We start from the raw sequence: 21,289 nt of genomic DNA, 5'->3' as shown, positions 1-21,289 counted from the left end.
ACCTTAGTGTAGCGAGCAAGGGGTTGAGGAGGTGGCAGTCCCCCAAATACACGGAATAATTTCTATTTGGTTTAAGTTTAACACTGCTCCTTACTTTCAGTTGAAAAAAAACTTGTTTTTGTTTAATATTTAAGTCAAATGCTAGACCTTTTACTCTTTTAGAACAGCTTAATGTGTCTCAGATGCCTCAAAGTAAAACACTTATAGAGCATTATTGTAGCAGACTATGCTGCCTACTGAATCTGATTTGGCATAAAATGAACAACAGCTGTGTAGAACTTATTCTGTAAATCTAATTTAGAACAGTTGATTCTCTGTAAAAGTTTACTGAAGAAGAAAAATAAAAGTATTAGGATTTGACACAACACATATTCATGGTTCATACTGCAACTAAACTGAAGTTACAAAAATATTTCACCAAACGAGTCACTTTCCTTGCAGTCAGTTTTCAATTAAAACACTTAAGGTCTCTTCGGGTGATCTCAATTTTCTGATTCAGTTTATTCATCAAAATCACCATTAAAGTAACAAAAATTTACTGAAACAATTTGCAAGGTAGTTTCTGGTTTTAGTGTCTGCTCATCTCTCATCTTCACACCCTTAATAAATAGCCACCATGTCTATCAAAACTTAACTGATGGGAAAAGAAACTTATATAAACCTTGATCTGCCATACAAAAAAAAAAAAAAAAAAAAAAAAAAAAAAAAAAAAAAAAAAAAAAAAAAAAAAAAAAAAAAAAAAAAAAAAAAAAAAAAACAGAAAAACACGTTAAAAGAAAAAAACAGTATTAATTAGTAGAAATTTGTTATAAGGTAAAAATGAGAAATCCTTCACTTACCAAGATTGGGCAAATATTTGAGGTTTAAACAGCAAGCAGTTGTAGCAGAGACAAAAATGCCATGGGAAGCGACTGATTAAACATCCTAAAAAAATATGAAAGAATAGACTAGAAAACTCATAAAAACAAATGTATGGTTCCATGGCCTTTTCTCCTTTTCTTCATCTTTATGCTAACAAAATTTGCACATTGTATGAAAAGGGTTCATGAAAATGAACATAAGGCTTAAAGAAATAAATCATGCAAGCTGATAAGAAGACAAGAATATAATTTGGATATTATAGACTATAGAGCAGTGAAAAGTTTTTCCAGGGAGAGGGAGGATTAGACCTTTAAAAGTGGGAGTTAACCCAATATGTTAATTTTTCCCATGGTATTAGCCTAGTGATGGAAAATTTCCCTCCTGACAGATCATGCAACAAGACCTGTACTTGTTTTGTTTCTTATGGGGTGGGAAGTGGTTTCTTTTGTAACTGATGAAAGCTTTAACCATGACTTTTACTCCCTTCTAGATGCAGATATAGTTAGCAAATCAAACAGTTCAAGGTATATAGCCTAGTAAATCAGACAACACTAAATCAAAATCTTCATTGCTTAACCTTCTGCAAGAAAATTAATCAAACATTAGACAAATTTACCACCAAACCAAGGGTTCACACTGCATCAACTACTTTTTAATTCGACTTCATTCAAAAAATTGGAGTTTTCTGCAGGAGCCTATCTTCTAGTTTCAACCATGATTCTTCTCTTATGTCAGTTTCTGACAGCAGCAATATACTTATTATTATGCTGATTTTAGGTAAAACCATTTTAATAATGTTTTTCTTTTAAACTTAATACTAAGTAAACTCACATGAGATGCTATGGTAGATTATTTTTGTCTTAATGTCCAGTTTTCTGTTTCATTGTCTAGGTATTCATGATTTATATATGTTCTTCTATTATTTTTCAACCATGGAATAAATTAGGCTTACTGAACATTTTATACTACTTCCTACTAGCTTTTTCAATATTAGCATTTTTATTTACAATGTTGTTTTCTTACAAGTTCCGCAGTAGTCTGAACCTTTAGTTTATAATTGAAACTTACAATAGCCTTTAGAATATTTTAAGATTACTAAATTTATAGCAGGAGGTGTGTCAAAATAAATCCAGTGAATTTACAGTATAGGACATAAATCTGAAAGAAGAAAAAATATACCATCAATTTCCCATTTAGTAGTCTTAGTCATTGTTGTCACAATTACATATCCTCTAATTGGGGAATACATTCCTCCCACCCTAATTGGACCAGACTATTAGGCTATAGGGTAATGGACCTTTGGCCAACCAGATATTAGTCAAAAAATTATGGTTTGCCACAAAAATCCATGTTCATTGTTTTGTCCCTATGCACTTTAACAGATAGAAATAACTTAATTTATACAAACTGTTATAACTTTTTGCTGTGAATAATTCCTGTGTCAGAAAAAAAACCACAACAGTGTGATTCTGAGGTAAAGAGTTTATTCAATGCACTTATTTTCGAATGTTGCCTTTGGTTGACGCAGCTGTGTTTTTTCTCATGCAAAGCCCCCACATAACACAGGTGTACTACAAACACAGAAGTATTCAAACAAATGTTGTTTGTTTCATCCATTACAACACAAATGACAACACTAGAAATATGGAATATAGCAGGAGTCTACTATTTTTTTTTATGTGAACTCTAAGTAAAGGTGCAAATTTTTTGCTGTTGTACTAATTTCTGCATGTTAACCTGGGTTTCTACAATTGTTGTTTTTTTTAGACAAAACAGCTCATGCAAAGCAGGCCAACACATATCAAAAATATAGTTATTCAATCCAGATTGGTTCTTTTGACCATTAAAGTGCAAATGGCAATTATAAATATAGAATTTAGTAAGAATGCATTTTATATTTTTGTAGTGCATGTGGTCTTCAACAGCTCAGTTGAATTATATCAATGAAGCTGTTGCCCTGTCATAATGCATGAACTTGCAGGAAAAACCAGACAAAAATTAAACAGAAATTGTAAATCAGTCACTTTTGTGCAAAAGCACGTCTGTGTAAACCTGGGTTATTTATGTCTTCTAATTTTACTGTTCATTAAATGAGGGACATTGTTATGAAGAGTTGATCTTCATTACCCTAGTCATGGTATTCAACTTCACTGAATATAAAGGGGTTGCACATTACCAGCTGCACACATTTTGTGGTCTTTAATGAACCTAAAGAGACTTAGTATGCAAGCTCTTCTCTCTGGTAGGCTATGTATGAAATTGACTGCTTAGAATACCTAAAATCACGTTTTCAGGCCACTCCAAATGCAACACACTGTTTGACATGGGTTTATGCACGTTATTGTAAGAGTACTGGTGTTTGGGTCTCTATGTGCCATTTTTAGCCATGTATTTCTGGAGCATTCTAATATTGAAGAATACATGACCAACTCACTTGGAACCCATAAGACAATAAAGGTTCAAAGTTTCATGTCTGGATTAAGATCAATTCAAGGGCTTCTTGGAATATTGGAAAGTAGTTGAGCTAGGAGAATAAAAATTTTATGAATATTTTCAAGGCCTAAAATATATCCCAGGAAGCAGTGGCGTAATTTCGTCAAGATCCTGGGGGGGGGGCGACAAAGTTGGAGCCAATTTTCCCGAATCAGGCAAAAATGACAGTGAAAACTAAAAAATAAGGTATTTGGTACCATTAAGGTCCTTTATACTACTACTATAAAGGTAAATATGTACTAAAAAAACTGATCTGTTTCTGTTGATGCTTGAATTATGCAGGTTTATCTTAGTTCTGACAAGATTTCAGAAGAAACTAAATTTCAGCTGGGGGGGGGGAACCGAGGTCTTGGAGGGGCAGTTGCCCCCTGCCCCATAGCAGATTATGCCCCTGCCAGGAAGGTCTTGTCAAGCTACTATATCTAATCTTTCCTTACTTATAGGGCTGGGTAGATTACATTGGTTCATTAGAAGATTGCATCATACAGATTGAAAATGTACCTTATTTTAGGTCTTATATGAAGCTGATACCCATCCTATGAACATTTTTGAATATAGACCAATCTTAATCCACCACCTTGTTAAAACAGCTGCTTCTGAATGTCACACATAAACAAAAACAAATCTTCAAAATGTTTTATTTTCACTAAGATCTACATGGCCCTGCCTATATGACAGGCCAATTTAACTTTTAAAAGAAAGAATTAATCTTGAATTTTAATCTTCAGTCTCTTTTCTATTTGCTCTGGTTTTTGAAGATACTATTTTTATTATTTCAGCAGTATGTTCAGCTGCCGTTGCATATTGTAAAGCTGCAGCCCTTGAGATCAGATGCTTCTGTCTTTGTGTAAGGATCTGGAGTATGTAAAAACATGATACAAACTTCACATACATTCACAACTCAGGGTCGATCTCTTGTCTGGCCTCTTCCTGTTTTTTTACACAAACTGCTGTTCAAGCAGTCGCTAAAGTGATGATTGACATTAGCATATCTGACCATTTCCCTATTAGTAGTACATTCAAATTCTGTGGTTCTGTCTGTTCCCAAAGCTTAGAAAGAATCAGTTTTATAGATTTGAGTGGGATAAAACAAATGTCAGTTTGTTTCAGTCAGTCTGTAATGATATACTTGACAAGATTAAAGTGCCATTTCAATCATTGGAAGATCACCCATCATTACCCATGTCAGAGAAGCAGGTTCTGCTGAATATATATGCAAGTGAGTTGATTCACACAATGCTTTGGGCAAAAAAAGGGCTGTTCTAATCAAAAAGGTCTGCATTGGATCTGAAGACCCTAATTGATCCAAAAACACTGAGTTAGTGGCTGCTTGGGGTACCTTGAGGTTCTGATATTCCTTGGGGAAAGAGTTTGAAAAGCCTGGTATTGGTCCTGTGAATCAAGTCTGTTTATGTCCTAAAAATTATTTTGCCAAGTGTTTCTCTAAATATTGTGCAAAAATAGTTGATCAAAAGAGTGAATTAGTCCATTCAAATCCCAATTCAGTGTGGAAGCTGATATAGAAAAAGAAATCTTGTGACCATTCCAATGCTAAGCTCCCAAATGAGACAGAGTAGATCTGATACTGCACTCAAGCTTTTGGACCATTTTATTAGTTCTTTAGTCTCAACATCAATAGTGAGAAAAGCTATAAGAAAGCCAAAGAAAAAACAATCAAAGAGTGCTGATGAAGTTTGTAGCATACATTTGTTTTATGGTAGAAAAGTGAAATGCTTGTGTTTGACCCTCATTCTAAACAGCCCTCTTCCATTTTTGTTTGGCTTGGTAATCATGTTTGTGCTGCTTCTAGCACTATTACTTATCTTGGCCTTAAAATTACATCAAATCTTAAATTGACTCATTAGGCTCTTATTCAGCATTTTTCTACAAAAAAAAAAAAAAAAAAAATGCCATACCCATGGCCTCCTTGTTGGTATTAAATTATTGTTTAACCGTTTTTTACTTGTGCACTTTTATAGGCTGTTTGTTGTGCCACATATTCAGTTGTTATTTCCCTTTTGACCAATCCCATCAGAAGGAAATAAGAGAGCTCTCCGTTCTTATTATTATAAATATTTTAAGTAGCTCCTTAATCACCCACCTCAGGCCAGAAATTGAAAAGAGTAACCTCAAAATATGGAGCTACAGATCCCCTTACTGTCATTATTGACCCCTCAAAAAAAGAAGAAAAAAAAATCAAAAATTCCCTTGACCCAAACCATGATTTTTGTGTGCTTTTTTTTCTTACAGTGTAATTTATCTGTAGTATAATTTATAATATAATCCTAATTTATGTGTTGTTTGGAAAATTTAACTAATCTCTTTATTTACTGGATGATCTTCTTTTTGTTGTTGTGCATATTGTATTATATTTCATTATGTTTCTTTATTTTCTTTTCCATTTTCTTTTTATTCATTTATTATTACCCTGTTTGTAATTTGCTAAAAACAGGAAATAAATTTCATTCATTCATTAAGGCTTTTTAAAAGACAGACTTACAAGCCTGTAATATTCTCATGTATATGACTATGTTACTTGCCATATGTTGTGCTTATTGTCTTGCTTATATGCTTTTGTTGTAGTACAGTTGGCTTGAATAAAGACTCATCTTGAAATCAACACATGGTGTCAGAAGTCCGAAATGGATAATCTATTTCCATACCCGTCATTCAACTGGGAATTGACCAGTCTACAAGCATTGACAAAGTTTAAACAGCATGTTACTCTCATATTCAATGGACCATTGAGCAAAAAGACAGCCAAACAACAATGCACATACCCCTTGTTGTGGCTAAGAGAAAAGGGACAGGATGTCTTTAATGCTTGGACAATAAACTTCAGAGGAACATGACAGTCTTGATGTATATCTCCAGAAATTCAAGGAGCATATTGCTCCTGAGAACAATTTTATATTTGCCTGCTGCAAATTCCATAAGCATGACTAGTTAGAGCATGAATCAATTGAACATTATGTCACAGCTCTCCAGGTGCTGGTCAAAGACTGTGAATTTACAGGTGACTTTGAGAAAGAGATGGTGATAAACAGATTGATATGTGGGCTGAAACTACGAAAATATTGAGAAAAACTGCTGTCTCAGGATGGAACCATTACTCTTGAAAGGGCAGTGACAATTGCAAGAGCTTTTGAAACGACTCAAGAACAGCTCATGTCCATGTCAGCCATGTCCATGCTGCCTACAACAATCAAGGAGTCTACTGTAAAACAAGAAGTGGGCTTTGTGAAAAAATAAAGGAAGTTTGACCAACCAACAATAAGTAAGAAGTGTTACTTTTGTGGTGGGGTATAAAACCCAAGTCACAAATGTCCAGCAAGAGCAAAGTCTTGTTCAAAGTGTGGAAAGACAAACCATTTTGCTTGTGTCTGGTGTAGCAAACCAATAGACACAGTAAATATGACAGAAATTCATGGGAATCAAGAAGATGAGGTGTATATAGATAAACTATTCGTTGGATCTATAGCTGAGAAAGTAAGCCAACCAACTGTGGCTATCAAACAGAACAATTCAGCAAGGGAGACTTGATTCAAAATCAACACGGGGTGGAAGCAAACATCATCTCGAAATGTATCTCCGAGAGGCTTAAACACAGACCACAATTAAACAAGACAAGTCCTTGTAGTTTATGGAGGAACCCACATTCCAATTGCTGGAGTTTGTTCCTTGAATTGCAGACAGAATGCAAATGACAACAGAAAACACAATTTCATCATAGTGGAAATGCAATTTAACTTAATACTGGGATACCAAGTGTGTATTGAGATGGGACTGGTGAAAGCAGGGGTGGATCTAGAAAAAAATCTTGGGGGGCCACTGGACCAAGGGCGCCAATATGATACAAGGTGGGCACCAAATTGACCAGTTTGTTTTAAAAAAGATTAAAAAAGAAAAAGAACAGAATAAGGGTGCCAGAAGTGTCTTGGGGGGAGGGTCGCCCCCCTCCAACCCCATGGATCTGTTCCTGGCCAAAATTGGTTTTAATTCTTTCATTCATCTAATTTCATCAAAATTAGGTATATAGTTAAAATAAATAGATAGATAGATTTAACACCCAAAAGCCCTATTGGGCCATTTGCTATTTAATTAGTCACAAAACTAAATTAATTATTTTTTCTGAGTGGGGAGAGAACAGGGGCAGTTCAAAAAAATTCATCCTTAACATAAATTAATGTTGTAAGTTGCCTTGTAATACCCCCATCATTGACGCCCAGAAACTTTACTCTAAATTGATGGACTCTTAAAAAAGAGAATAAAAAAATCTGCCAAAAAAAGATAACACAATCTGAAGATAAAGACCTAGCACACTCTTCTTCTTTTAAAACTTTATCTGTAGGATCTCTAAGTGTAAAAGGGGTAGAATTCTAGAAAAAAACTACTTTTGGTTATCTTGGAAAGGGGCTAGGTTACCTTAAGTTACCATAAATTGCAGCTTGGAGCAATTTCTCCTTGTAGGCAGAACTTTACTCTAAATTGATGGACTCTTAAGAAAGAGAATAAAAAAATCCGCCAAAAAAAGATAACACAATCTGAAGATAAAGATCTATCACACTCTTCTTCTTTTAAAACTTTATCTGTAGGATCTCTACGTGTAAAAGGGGTAGAATTTGCCCAGAGACTTTACTCTAAATTGATGGACTCTTAAGAAAGATAATAAAAAAATCCGCCAAAAAAAGATAACACAATCTCAAGATAAAGATCTAGCACACTCTTCAAAACTTTATCTGTAGGATCTCTAAGTGTAAAAGTGGTAGAATTCTAGAAAAAAACTACTTTTGGTTATCTTGGAAAGGGGCTAGGTTACCTTAAGTCACCATAAATTGCAGCTTGGAGCAATTTAAGGAATTCCTCCTTGTAAGCTCTGTGAAGAATTAAAGACTCATGGGCTGCCTAATCATACTTCCACTCTACATCACTCCATTCAGCATCCAGTCTTGATTTGAAAGTTTCAAGATAAGTTGCAGAGACAGCATATTCTGACAGTCTATTCCAAAGGCTGGTGACTGTTTGAAATGAACTGATTTCTCTGTTGGAGTCTGCATGACATCTTAGACAGTTTTTTTTAGTGACATCTGGTAGAAGAGGTGGTGGCAAATGAGAATCAATCAGGGACAATGTTTGTCAAGATAAGTTTGAAGGCAGTTATGACATTGCCATGCTTGTGCCTATATGTTAGGCTTGGTAGTTCAAGGAAACAAAGACACAATAGGGGACTATTTGGAAAATGAAACATTCAGTAATGAATCCAGGGCCACAAGCAAACTCCAGAAACATATTGCCAAGCTACAATGTTAACCTTCTTCTGATTTCTAAGTCTTAAAATTTTCATATTTAACAGGTCTATTAGAATTTTGACAACACAAAACTATACCTTAATTTTCAGGTTTTTTTTTCCTTGGGTATTAGTTTTGAAAATACAATTCCTGTTAATTGAGTACATTTTTAAGCCATATCAAGGGTTTTTTTTCTAAAAAAAAAGGAAATGTATTTGCAGATCTTTGAAACCTCAAAAATAGGGATTTAGCACAGTTGTGGATGTGAAAATACTTTTCTTGTATTTCATTTAAGCAGAAGATCTATTTTGCAAGGATTCAATTTATAACACAAAGATATTTAAAGGTTATCAAAGGTCAATGCCCTCTAAAGGAAGAAGGAGTGGAGATAGGTACTTCAGAATATGTTTCTAGGACATTCTGTAATCTGTATATCCATCCCTGGGAGTTTCATTTTCCAAACCTAACCCCTTTCTAAGATAGCAAAAAGTAGCTTGTTTAGAATTTTACCTTAAAAAGTATCAACATACTCAGCAATTTGTTTCCTATAGAAACCAAGCCAATGCACTAACTCTTATCATCTTCAACTCTTATTTCTCCATTACAATAATCAGGTTACACTTTGTAGCTTATATACAAAACCAGTTATGTTCAAGGTCTTTAATTTATCTAGGGTAGAAGACTTTTAAAGAAAGGCCACCATTTTGAAAAAAATAGCCTTCTGGAAAAATAAAGATAGGTTTCCAGATCACCCATATTTTACAACAGCATGGTGCAATGTGAGTGTAGTAGCAAGATCCCTGCCTTTTATGTGTGTTCTTGGTGAAATTATTGGTTTAACTAACAGTTCATAATTGTATATTTAAAATGAGGACTCTGTTTTGACAAGCAACTGAAAAGAAAAATAATGGGTTTCCAGATCACCCCTATTTTACAACAGAATGATGCAATGTGAGTGTAGTAGCAAGATCCCTGCCTTTTATGTGTGTTCTTGGTGAAATTATTGGTTTAACTAACAGTTCATAATTGTATATTTAAAATGAGGACTCTGTTTTGACAAGCAATTGAAAAGAAAAATAATAGGTTGTCTAATATTTGTGATTTTGGCTATAGAATAAATATCAAGCAATAAAAGTTACATTCTAGAATCAGACAATAACCAGATTTCTGTTAATATGTTAATGAAACTGAAACAGTGAAAGGATATATACATCAAAAAAGGATAACTAGTATTTCCAAATAGAGTATTTCTATGTAAGTCAATAAACTAATAATATCAAGTATTTGATCTTTACTAATTTTAATAATAACCATATTGGTGCATAGCTTAGATTTTTAGCAATTCATTAATATATACAATTCTTCTCAATTCCAATTTAGCAACAAGATGAAAGGGTTTGAGTTTTATTTAACTTTGCTCAATTGCACTGTTTGCAACTTGAATTTGCAGACATTTTGAATATTTGTAAATTTAAATACCAACTTGGATTGGAGTCTTGTGGGATATTTATCTACACCTTCTTCCATTGGCTTCCATATTTTTGAAATTTTACCAAAAACTCATGCATTAATTGAAAATTTGGTGTCAAAAAAGAAGAAAACAGCTTAACATTAGAAAAAATTTATTTACCTTAAATTATCTTAATTACCTTAAATTGCATTCCAGCAACATGAGGATTAAATCCTGTAGACTTGCTGGTCAGTGATAATGATAGTTGGATGTCTTAACAGTATTCCACTCAGTTTGCCATAGCTTTGACAATCATTCTCCATCAATGGCTCTTTTAAAGGCAGCAGTGCTGGGGTAGTGACTGCTTCTTTAGTGAGCAAATTCTACAAACTCCCTATTCTCTAGGTGAATAAGTTATTTTGTAGTCTAGTGGCAGCTCCCTTCTGATATGCCCCCTAGTTCAAATTCAGGAGCTTACACATCATAATAATATCACCACTTTTACATCTGTAGACAGGAATGGGGAGTTTCAATCTCTTTAGACAGGATGAGTAGTTCAAATATTTACATCTGTCAATTGCTTTTGTAGCCTGTCTCTGAACTGCTTCTAACTTCTGCTGGTCACCTTTGTTGAGGGGGCTAACAATCCAATTTAATCATGGAAAATCAGTGCTTGTGGATGATATAACATTAAACAAAAGGATTTAAAATGAAACAGCAAGTTTGAGACCAAAGTTTTGAAATTTGAAACTAATGTTTTAATGCTTTTATATACCCTATATTTTTGTCACTTTTAAGAGCTCAAAAAGTGCTTAAATTTGAATTTGCAATAGAAGCAATTATAATATTTGTAAAGAGCATAAAAAAGACATCAAGTGGCATGTTCACTTTATAGGTGAGTCAATGATATGAACTGTCATAAATTTACCAGATATTGAACTAAATTATTTCTATTGTTTCTATAGTTTTTTTTCTCATTAAGCTAACAGTTGTAAAGCATGATTGGTGGCTTAATGTTTGATGAAAAGATGTAGATAAATTATGGATCACAGTCATTTGTAATTAAAAATACAGTAGGTCTATGCTATACATTTATTCATCAGGGAGTGGGTAGACTGAAACTTTGAGGAAATAAAAAAGTAGGGAAAGTATTCATGATTGTCTTACAATAGTGTTCAAAATTCAAATGAACCACCACGATTATGGTTTACCTAAAAGCCTACAGAAAATACCATAGCCTAGCAAGAATATCCTTAAAACTAAATATTTTTAGCAGATGGAATTATACAATTAAACTTTAACCAGAGAGTTCCTATTACTTGTTTGACTTATTTCAATTCAGAATAGAAATAAAAATAATGATGTTTTTAACAAAATAAAAATAGACCTACTTGTTTGACCTACTTCAATTAAAAACAGAAAATAGATAGTCAGTTTCTTTCATAAATGTTCCTATATAGACGGATATTAGCCAAGACATGTCTCCATTTGTTAAATTTCGCTGATTAACCGATATAAAACTATGCAAGTGTGTCGTCGATTGTGCTGCTCTTGTGGTCTCTGTTCTGTAGAGTGCCTTTATGAACAGAGGCGCCATTTGGGGGGAGGGGGGTAAGATTTTCCAGGGGGCCAAAGCTTCCACCACAAAAGGCCCTTTGCTGGCCATAATAATCCATTATGTCCAATTTGATTTGAAATTACTGCACGCCTATTAACCAAAGAGCATTATTACCTGACGACCCTTGGGGTAATTATGCTATTTGCTATTAATCATTGTAAACTTTGAAAGTAGGTTAGATACATAATAAAATTCTCAAGTTCTGTCGAATGCCCATTTCCTAGATGATTATATTAATATTATAAATCCTGAATATTTGCAGTAATTCCTCTAAGTTGACAGATTAAAATAGGCCAGTTCCTGTCACATTTTTCGATGTTTATTTCTTTGTTTTAGTGAATATAAGCCACCGTTTTAGATTACTCGAGTCATTTCTTATTCTGTTTCTGTCCTTGTCTTATGTACATTTACTGTATCATATGTGTAAGTAAACATTTTTGTGCTCAACACATAAACCATATGAAAGTTAGAGACACTTGACATCCTCTACCGGCCAAACCCCAGATTGTAGGCCAACACTACCATAAGACTCTAAAGACAAGAGCACAGAGAGAAGTAGAAGACTTTACATCATTAAGCCTATTAACTTTTTAATTAGGTAAATATAAAGGTATTAATAGCCATTAGCATCAGAACTCAAAAGATAACCAAGCACCTGAAACAGTTTGTGACAGCTTTGACGCTAGGAAAGAACTTCATCCAATCTGGAAATCGGACTACTGCTTTGGCGGATGGAATGAAGCGAGAGTACTCCAAGACTATCGACCATCTACTAGCCGAATTTGACAGAAGATTCACAGATAATTTGCCAGTGCTGAGCACACTTGAAGCTTTGGATCCAAGCTCGACCAAGTTTATGGACACAAAGATGCTCAAGCATTTCTCTGCTCTTTACGGCGAGCTGGATATCAACGACATTCTCCTCGAATCTCAAGCTGGTATTGCCAAGCATTTCTTACTTGATGAGGAGAAAAAGCCGGAAAACTTTTTAAACATTGTCGACCATCTTCAGGCATTGACAGTGGCTTACTCAGAAGTAACTAAAGTAATTTGTATTGCTGCCACACTTCCTTTGATAACAGCAAGCAATGAGCGTTTGTTTTCTAGCCTAGAAATAGTGAAAAACTACCTGCAGTCTACAACAGGAGACGATTGTCTCAGTCACCTCCTTTTCATGTTTGCAGAGAAAGATTTAGTAAAAAATTGGACTACGACCAGCTTGTTGACGATTTTGCAAAGATGAAACCTCAGTGTTTCATCTTTTGTTACCTTGAGTGTTGTAATATCTCTTTCTCTGGTTATGTTTTTCTTTTTGTAAATATATTTAATCTGAAAGATTTCTGCTGAAGGCATGTTACCCTCAGCATGTTAATGAAGATTACTTTCAGCGACGTATTGTTTACTTAAACAAGGAAGTTTCTTGCTGAGGAAGAGGTCAGTGTGGCTGAGTTCCACATTCAGTAGCAGTACATTTCCAAGCAACATACAGGTGCTGAAAATGCGTTTTTACTTAGAATATTTGATCGGGTTGCTGCCAAAACCTGCATTTTTTCTTAAGCGACATGAAGTGAGTCAGGGGGAGGGCCAAGATGGAGTTCATGCTCACCCCAAGATTTGGCCCAAATGGCGCCTCTGTTTATGAAACCGGTACACAAATATTCATTAAAATTATATTTTCAGATTTGCCAAATGGAGACGCACTATAACAATTTTCCTAACAGTTATATTTACGCTGTCTTGAAACAAGATTAAGAATTTTCAGTGCAGTAAACTGGTTTATAAAAATAGATTATCGAGCTGTAAACTGTGGCAAGCAAAATTTACAAACTTTACCTACAGCCAGTGATTCACTTAAAAATATTCGAAATCCCTGAAAAGGTAATGCGAAATCCCTAGAAATGACCTTTCTCTGTGCCAAAATTGTGAAATATTCCCGATTTTTTAATTATTCCCAAGTCCCTCGTAAAGCCTTGTTATGCAAATATCTAACAGCAGTTTTTATAGATAAATTATGCTGCAATCGAAGACTAGTTACTTATCTTGACTTTTGAGAATAAAGCCAAATAAGACTTTATTTCTTTTAGTGATAAAGTCTTATTTAATTGATAGAATCCACTCGGGTAGTGACTTTTACCAAAAAATTCTCTATTAAATAAAGGGAAAGCCCTTAAACCTGCTATGAACAAAAGGAATGATGTAAACCTCGTTAAATATAAACGAAATAAATATTTCTGTGGATTAAGAATTTCTGTCTTGTTTTTCAGTCCACTACAAACATGAAGTTTGAAAGATTCAAAACAAGTGAAAATGATCCAGTCCATCCAATTGGACTTCTTCCTTCAGTCCTATTCAATCCATTGGAAAAAAGTCCAATGGATCCAATGTCCAATGGATCTATAGATGCCGCTATTTACAACGAATTTATAAGATCTTCGGCTATAAAAGTAACCTAACAAAAGATTTATTCATCCAATTTTTTTTTTGGTTTCTTGGTTTTGACTAAAAAAAATTGATCAAGACATCCTTATTTGACTCTCCGACGAAGTGTTATTTAAAGAGTCAATGTGATAGTAATTTGGATGAAATTTCTCACAAAACTGAAAAAATCACAAATGGCTTGAGGTGGCATTAATTCATAAGTACTATCTTTGAGTATGGAAACCTTTCGGATTAGACATAAAAAAATATTATGCTCTTGTCCGACCGGTTAGAGGTCTTAAGGACATTTGGTGGTAAATTTGCCGATTTCTCATGTATTCGCTAGCTGAAAGATTAATGTAGCAACCGAATTACCATTCAAAGCTCTTTACAAACATAATAATTGCTATCATGTAGTTGAGTCTCAAAGGGGCTTAATTTGAGTTTTGGTTGAAAGGGGGTTGAGTTAAACGGTGATTGAATTAACCGGAGGTTGAGTTGCATGAGGATTGGGCTAAATGAAGGTTGGGCTGAATGGGGCTAACTTGCAAAGGAAAACCTTTTGATAGCTTTATTGTTACTAAAATTTCGTGTTTCGAGATTCCAGTTACAATTTAGAATGGAAGTTTGGCTAGAATTTTGCTAAAAGTATTTTATTTTTCCCTGTGCATAGCCAACTGGCACTTACATTTATTTTATATACCTATTGCCTTTCAAAACATTTGAACTGAAAATAGGATTGTTTATAGTTTATCTTTATCCTTTTTATAAATTTTCCCAGCATTGTAGCTTTTGATGGGTAACATTAAACTTCACAAAAAACCGATTTGTTTGCTAAATTTTTTTTATCAAATCCCGTTTTAGAGGTTTGGTTATTATTTGCCCGAATCGTTCCTTATTTACAGTTCGTTACTTCGAATTGTTTAATTCCACAATTCCAACTGAAAGTTCGGATTGTGGGGCGAAAGACCTATAATCATCGATGAATTATGCAGCTTGATTATAATCAAGATCCATAATTCATCTTCATTACCACTTTTTTGGATCCTTATTTTATGAAGTAAATCAGGTCTCTGAACGCCTCTCATACTACAGAAGGTAAAACAAGAAGCAAAAAAAAAAAAAAAAAAAAAAAAATAAAACAAGAAGCAATTCATAAGTAAACATCTAGAACACCTGCCTTACTAAGCTTCGTTTGAAAAATCAGAAATATTTATTCATAATCCATAGCAGCATTCTATAACATATAAAACTAGAAAAAATGTCCTAGTTTCAACTGCATCATATTGAGTGGCGAAGAATTCGCCCATCCCATCCTGAGGAGTAGACTGATCGCGTCACAGGATTCCATGACAGTCCACGGATAAAATCAGTATGTTTATTGTCTTGATATCTAAAAAATAATATTTTGCTTATGTATATAGGAATAAATGAAAAAAGAGAGAGAGAGAGAGAGAGGAGGAGAGAGAGAGAGAGAGAGAGAGAGAGAGAGAGAGAGAGAGAGAGAGAGAGAGAGAGAGAGAGAGAGAGAGAGAGAGAGAGAGAGAGAGAGAGAGAGAGAGAGAGAGAGAGAGAGAGAGAGAGACGAACAAGCGGAGGGTAATGACGAGAATTCAATAGAGAGAGGGCATCTATACAAGCATGGCCCGGAATATTGACTTTCCTTTGTCACACTTAATTTTAGAGTTTACCATCCAAAAAGGGGTTTTCGGCTGCCAAATTCTTGTCATTCCCCTCCGCTTGTTCGTGCCTTCAGTCGCCATATATGGTCCCCGTTTCACATGGACTCGTGCTTGGGCCTTCTGCATTCACATATTGCGAAAACTATCCCTTCCCCGGAATCCTACTTCATTTTTTTTCACAATTGCATTCTTAAGGTTGAGGATACCTTCTATTAAAGCTTCAGCTCAAGTGAAGACAGCAAAACCCGGTGAATCAACCGTTGCCAAGATAGGATGTTTTTCACGCACAAAATGCTTTGATTGTGGATCGTAAAGAAAAAAAAAAGGAAAAATGTGTTCATGTTAATCACCTTTTTTTTGTAGGATATATATCACAAAATCACAATACACCCCGACTCTCATCGAGTCTTTAGATAAATATAGAATTAGTTATAGGGAAGAGGGGGGGGGGAAGTAGAAACTGATATGTAATCCCTCTTGATTTCCAGGAATATTTTCAGCATATGCCTTAATTATGAAAGTAGAGAGTAACATTAAACCCTAAAACGAGCAGAATTTGTTTCATAGAGGAGGAAGGCTTCCCCTCCTCAGCCCCCTCATGACCGTCTAAAAAATGCAATTTTGATACCAATAGCTACATCAAAAGAATCGCATTTTAATGCTGATTTAAAATATATTAAATAAAAAAACAAACAAGTTTTTTCAACTGAAAGTAAGGAGCGACATTAAAACTTAAAACGAACAGAAATTACTTCGTATATGAAAGGGGCTGCTTCCTCATCAACGCCCCGCTCTTTACGCTAAAGTTTGACTCTTTCTCTCAACTCTTCTTTTTAAAACAGTAAAAAACTTTAGCGTAGAGAGCGGGGCGTTGATGAGGAAGCAGCCCCTTTCATATACGAAGTAATTTCTGTTCGTTTTAAGTTTTAATGTCGCTCCTTACTTTCAGTTGAAAAAATTTGTTTTTTTTATTTAATTTCTGAACGTTTTTGAACCAATACATATTTTGATTTTGGTTCTCCGCAGAGGAATTTGCATTTTTTTTTTTTTTTTTTTTTTTTTTGGCTAAATGGCTTTCTCATAATTTTGAGAAAAAAAGAGCGGGGAGGAAGCCTAGTTGCCCTCCAATTTTTTGGTTAATTAAAAAGGCAACTAGAACTTTTAATTTTTTACGAATCTTTTTATTAGTAAAAGATATACATAACTTATAAATTAGCTTACGTAAAGAATTTTTTATTCTCATGTTTTTATTACACATATGAGAGGGTTCGCCCCCTCGTCAGTACCTCTCTCTTTACACCAAATCTTAAATTTTGTCCCAATTCATTAAGAATGACCCCTGAATCACAAAAGCCGTAGAATAAATAATTGACATTACTAAAATACTTAAGCGTAGAGAGCGAGGTATTAGGAGGAAGTGAGCCCCTCATATGGGTAATAATTTCTTTTCGTTTTAAGTTTTAATGCTGCTCCTTACTTCCAGCTGAAAAAACTTTTTCATATTTATTTTTTCATTGTTTTTTTTAAAATAATGCTAGTAAATCCTGCGCTCCCTTCATGGAAATTTTCTTCCCCCATGACAAACTCCTCGAAGGAAAGTTCCCCAGTATATCCCCCTCTTCTCAACCCCCCCCCCCCCCCAACCAAATATCCTCCCGAAAACGCCTGTACACTTCCCAATAACCATTACTATATGTGAGCACTGGTCAAAGTTTGTAACTTGTAGCCCCTCCCATGGGGACTGTGGAGGAGTAAGTCGTCTCCAAAGACATAGTTATAAGGTTTTTCGACTACGCTGAATAAAATGGCTATCTCAGGGTTTTGATCCATTGACTTTGGGAAAAGAATTAGCGTGGGAGGGGGTCTAGGTGCCCTCCAATTTTTTTGGTCACTTAAAAAGGGCACTAGAACTTTTCATTTCCGTTAGAATGAGCCCTCTCGCAACATTCTAGGACAACTGGGTCGATACGATCACCCCTGGAAAAAACAACAAACAAACAAATAAACACGCATCCGTGATCTGCCTTCTGGCAAAAAATACAAAATTCTATATTTTTGTAGATAGGAGCTTGAAACTTCTACAGTAGGGTTTTCTGATACACTGAATCTGATGGTGTAATTTTCGTTAAGATTCTATGACTTTTAGGGGGAGTTTCCCCCTATTTTCTAAAATAACGCAAATCTTCTCAGGCTCGTAACTTTTGATGCGTAAGACTAAACTTGATGAAACTAATATTATATATTTAAAATCAGCATTAAAATCCGATTCTTTTGATGCAGCTATTGGTATCAAAATTCCATTTTTAGAGTTTTGGTTTCTGTTGAGCCGGGTCGCTCCTTACTACAGTTCGTTACCACGAACTGTTTGAAAAGAAAATAATTCGGTATTTCGGGGCTTCTGACATTATTACTCCTTTGCGGAAGTTAGGCTCAAAATTGGAAAAGGATTATATTCTTTCTCTGGGCCCCTTCCACCTCTTAGTTCGTTTATTTTCCCGTTAGTTTTCACCTGTTTTCGCTTTATAGTTGTGTTACTCTTAGCAGTTCTTTCGTTAGTTGAGTTATGGTTGTGGTATATATGTTTTATCGCTCGTATAGTTGTGTTATTTTCAAATTACACTCCATAATAGAGAGGCTCCGAACACCCAGCATTGTATATTAAGCTCTGGATTTGACGTTTTTTTCTAACGTGACCAGATTCGTCCTCCGCCCTGCGCCCTTTTCATTGAATTTTTCTTCCCCCATGACATATTTCTCCAAGGAAATATCCTCCCACATAGCCCCCTCCCCTCAACCCTACCCCCAAAACCAAAAAAAATCCCCCTGAAAACGTCTGTACACTTCCCAATAACCATTATTATATGTAAACACTGGTCGAAGTTTTTAACTTGCAGCCCCTCCCCCAGGGACTGTGGGGGAGTAAGTCATCCCCAAAGACATAGTTATTATGGTTTTCGACTATGCTGAACAAAATGGCTATCTCAAAATTTTGATTCGTTGACTTTGGGAAAAAAATGAGCGTGGGAGGGGGCCTAGATGCCCTCCAATTTTTTTGTTCACTTAAAAAGGGCACTAGAACTTTTCATTTCCGTTAGAATGAGCCCTCTTGCGACATTCTAGGACCACTTGGTCGATACGATGACCCCTGGAAAAAAACACAAAAAAACAAACAAACAAATAAACACGCACCCGTGATTCGTCTTCTGGCAAAAAATACAAAATTCCACATTTTTGTAGATAGGAGCTGGAAACTTCTACAGTAGGGTTCTCTGATACGCTGAATCTGATGGTGTCATTTTCGTTAAGATCCTACGACTTTTAGGGAGTGTTTCCCCCTATTTTCCTAAATAAGGCAGATTTTCTCAGGCTCGTAACGTTTGATGGGTAAGACTAAACTTGATGACACTAATATATTTAAAATCAGCATTAAAATGCGATTCTTTTGATGTAGCTCTTGATATCAAAATTCAATTTTTTAGAGTTTTAGAAAATAGGGGGAAACACCCCTTAAAAGTCATAGAATCTTAACGAAAATCACATCATCAGATTCAGCGTATCAGTGAACCCTATTGTAGAAGTTTCATGCTCCTGTCTACAAAAATGTGGAATTTTGTATTTTTGCCAGAAGGCAGATCACGGATGCATGTTTATTTGTTTGTTTGTTTGTGTTTTTTTCCCCCAGGGGTGATCGTATCGACCCAGTGGTCCTAGAATCTAGCGAGAGGGCTCATTCTAACGGAAATGAAAAGTTCTAGTGCCCTTTTTAAGTGACCAAAAAAATCGGAGGGCACCCAGGCCCCCTCCCACGCTAATTATTTTCCCAAAATAAACGGATCAAAATTCTGAGATAGCCATTTTATTCAGTGTAGTCGAAAAACCTTTTAACTATGTCTTTGGGGACGACTTACTCCCCCACAGTCCCCGTGGGAGGGGCTACAAGTTACAAACTTTGACCAGTGCTTACATATAATAATACTTATTGGGAAGTGTCCAGACGTTTTCAGGAGGATTTTTTGGTTGGGGGGAGGGGTTGACAAGAGGGGGATATGTTAGGGGAACTTTCCATCGAGGAATTTGTCATGGGGAAAGAAAATTTCCATGAAGGGAGCGCAGGATTTTCTAACATTATTAAAAAAAACAATGAAAAAATAAATATGAAAAGTTTTTTCAACTGGAAGTAAGGAGCAGCATTAAAACTTAAAATTAACAGAAATTATTACGTATATGAGGGGCTCACCTCCTCCTAATACCTCTCTCTTTACGCTAAAGTATTTTTAGTGATTTCAACTATTTATTCTACGGCTTTTGTGATTCAGGGGTCATTCTTAATGAATTAGGACAAAATTTAATCTTTAGTGCAAAGAGCGAGGTACTGACGAGGGGGTGAACCCCTCATATATGTAATAAAAACATGATATTACAAAAGTTCGTTACGTAAGCTAATTTATAAGTTACGTTTATCTTTTACTAATAAAAAACATTCGTAAAAAATTAAAAGTTCTAGTTGCCTTTTTAAGTAACCAGAAAATCGCAGGGCAACTAGGCTTCCTCCAGCGTTCCTTTTTTTCTCAAAATCATTCGATCAAAACTATGAGAAAGCCATTTAGCGAAAAAATAAAAATAAACTTGCATATTTCTTGTTAATTATCCCTCTGCGGAGAGCAAAAATCAAAACATGCATTGATTCAAAAACGTTCAGAAATTAAATAAAAAAAAAAAACAAGTTTTTTTTAGCTGAAAGTAAGGAGCGACATTAGAACTTAAAACAAACAGAAATTACTTCGTATATGAAAGGGACTGCTTCTTCATCAACGCCCGGCTCTTTACGCTAAAGTTTTTTACTGTTTTAAAAAGCAGAGTTGAGAGAAAGAGTCAAACTTTAGCGTAAAGAGCGGGGCGTTGATGAGGAAGCAGCCCCTTTCATATACGAAGTAATTTCTGTTCGTTTTAAGTTTTAATGTTGCTCCTTACTTTCAGCTAAAAAATTTTTTTTTATTTAATTGCATCCAAGGACGGCATAACCCCCATACCACCCGGGATAAGGACCATAAATTATAAGAACATCAATTTTTTACAGATATATTTAATAGTGGAAAAAGCGGGAACATGTTTAATCTTGGGAACCCAGTGTCGTGAAACTTTCCGTTATTATTTTCCTGGTCAAAAAGATTATTAGCATCCTACATTGAGAGGGGTTAAGGGTCCAAAAATGAGCCAAAAAACTTTTCCTTGATCAATTTGAAACTTACAGCCGTAAGCCCCCTGGTCAAGGGGACCATAGTTAAAAAAAAATATTCAAATGATTGGTCCTCCTCTAATAAAGGGAGAAAAAGCGTCACATTTTTCCAATTGGCCTTAAAATTATGAGATGCTTTGGGCTAAGAGAACTCCAAAACCGAAAAAAAATGCCGCTTCCCTTCAAAATGCAGCTAAAAAAAGGCCAGAACAGTGCCAAAAACTTTTCCCACCCACTTCAAAT

The 21,289-nt window shown here is 35.1% G+C and overlaps 2 protein-coding genes across 2 annotated transcripts in view; both read right to left on the bottom strand.

Annotated features, from left to right (window-relative positions):
• Positions 1–11,567, bottom strand: part of LOC136032455 (USP6 N-terminal-like protein) — a 52,546-nt gene extending 40,979 nt beyond the window's left edge. The window contains exons 1-2 of the mRNA XM_065712766.1: positions 11,484–11,567; positions 840–924 (exon numbers count right to left, since the gene is read on the bottom strand). The gene's annotated coding sequence lies outside the window, so the exon portion shown is untranslated. The remainder of the gene's footprint in view (positions 1–839; positions 925–11,483) is intronic.
• Positions 11,568–15,322: 3,755 nt separating this feature from the next.
• The window catches only part of LOC136032497 (methylosome protein WDR77-like), a 33,413-nt gene continuing 27,446 nt past the window's right edge, over positions 15,323–21,289 (bottom strand). Inside the window, exon 7 of the mRNA XM_065712806.1 lies at positions 15,323–15,521. Within this exon, the coding sequence (XP_065568878.1) occupies positions 15,410–15,521 (112 nt within the window). The 3' untranslated portion in view covers positions 15,323–15,409. The remainder of the gene's footprint in view (positions 15,522–21,289) is intronic.

This window comes from Artemia franciscana, chromosome 10, assembly GCF_032884065.1.
Source record: "Artemia franciscana chromosome 10, ASM3288406v1, whole genome shotgun sequence".
Classification (NCBI taxonomy): Eukaryota; Metazoa; Arthropoda; class Branchiopoda; order Anostraca; family Artemiidae; genus Artemia; species Artemia franciscana.
Note: the sequence above shows the minus strand (reverse complement) of the source record. Positions and strands in the feature narration are given on the sequence as shown.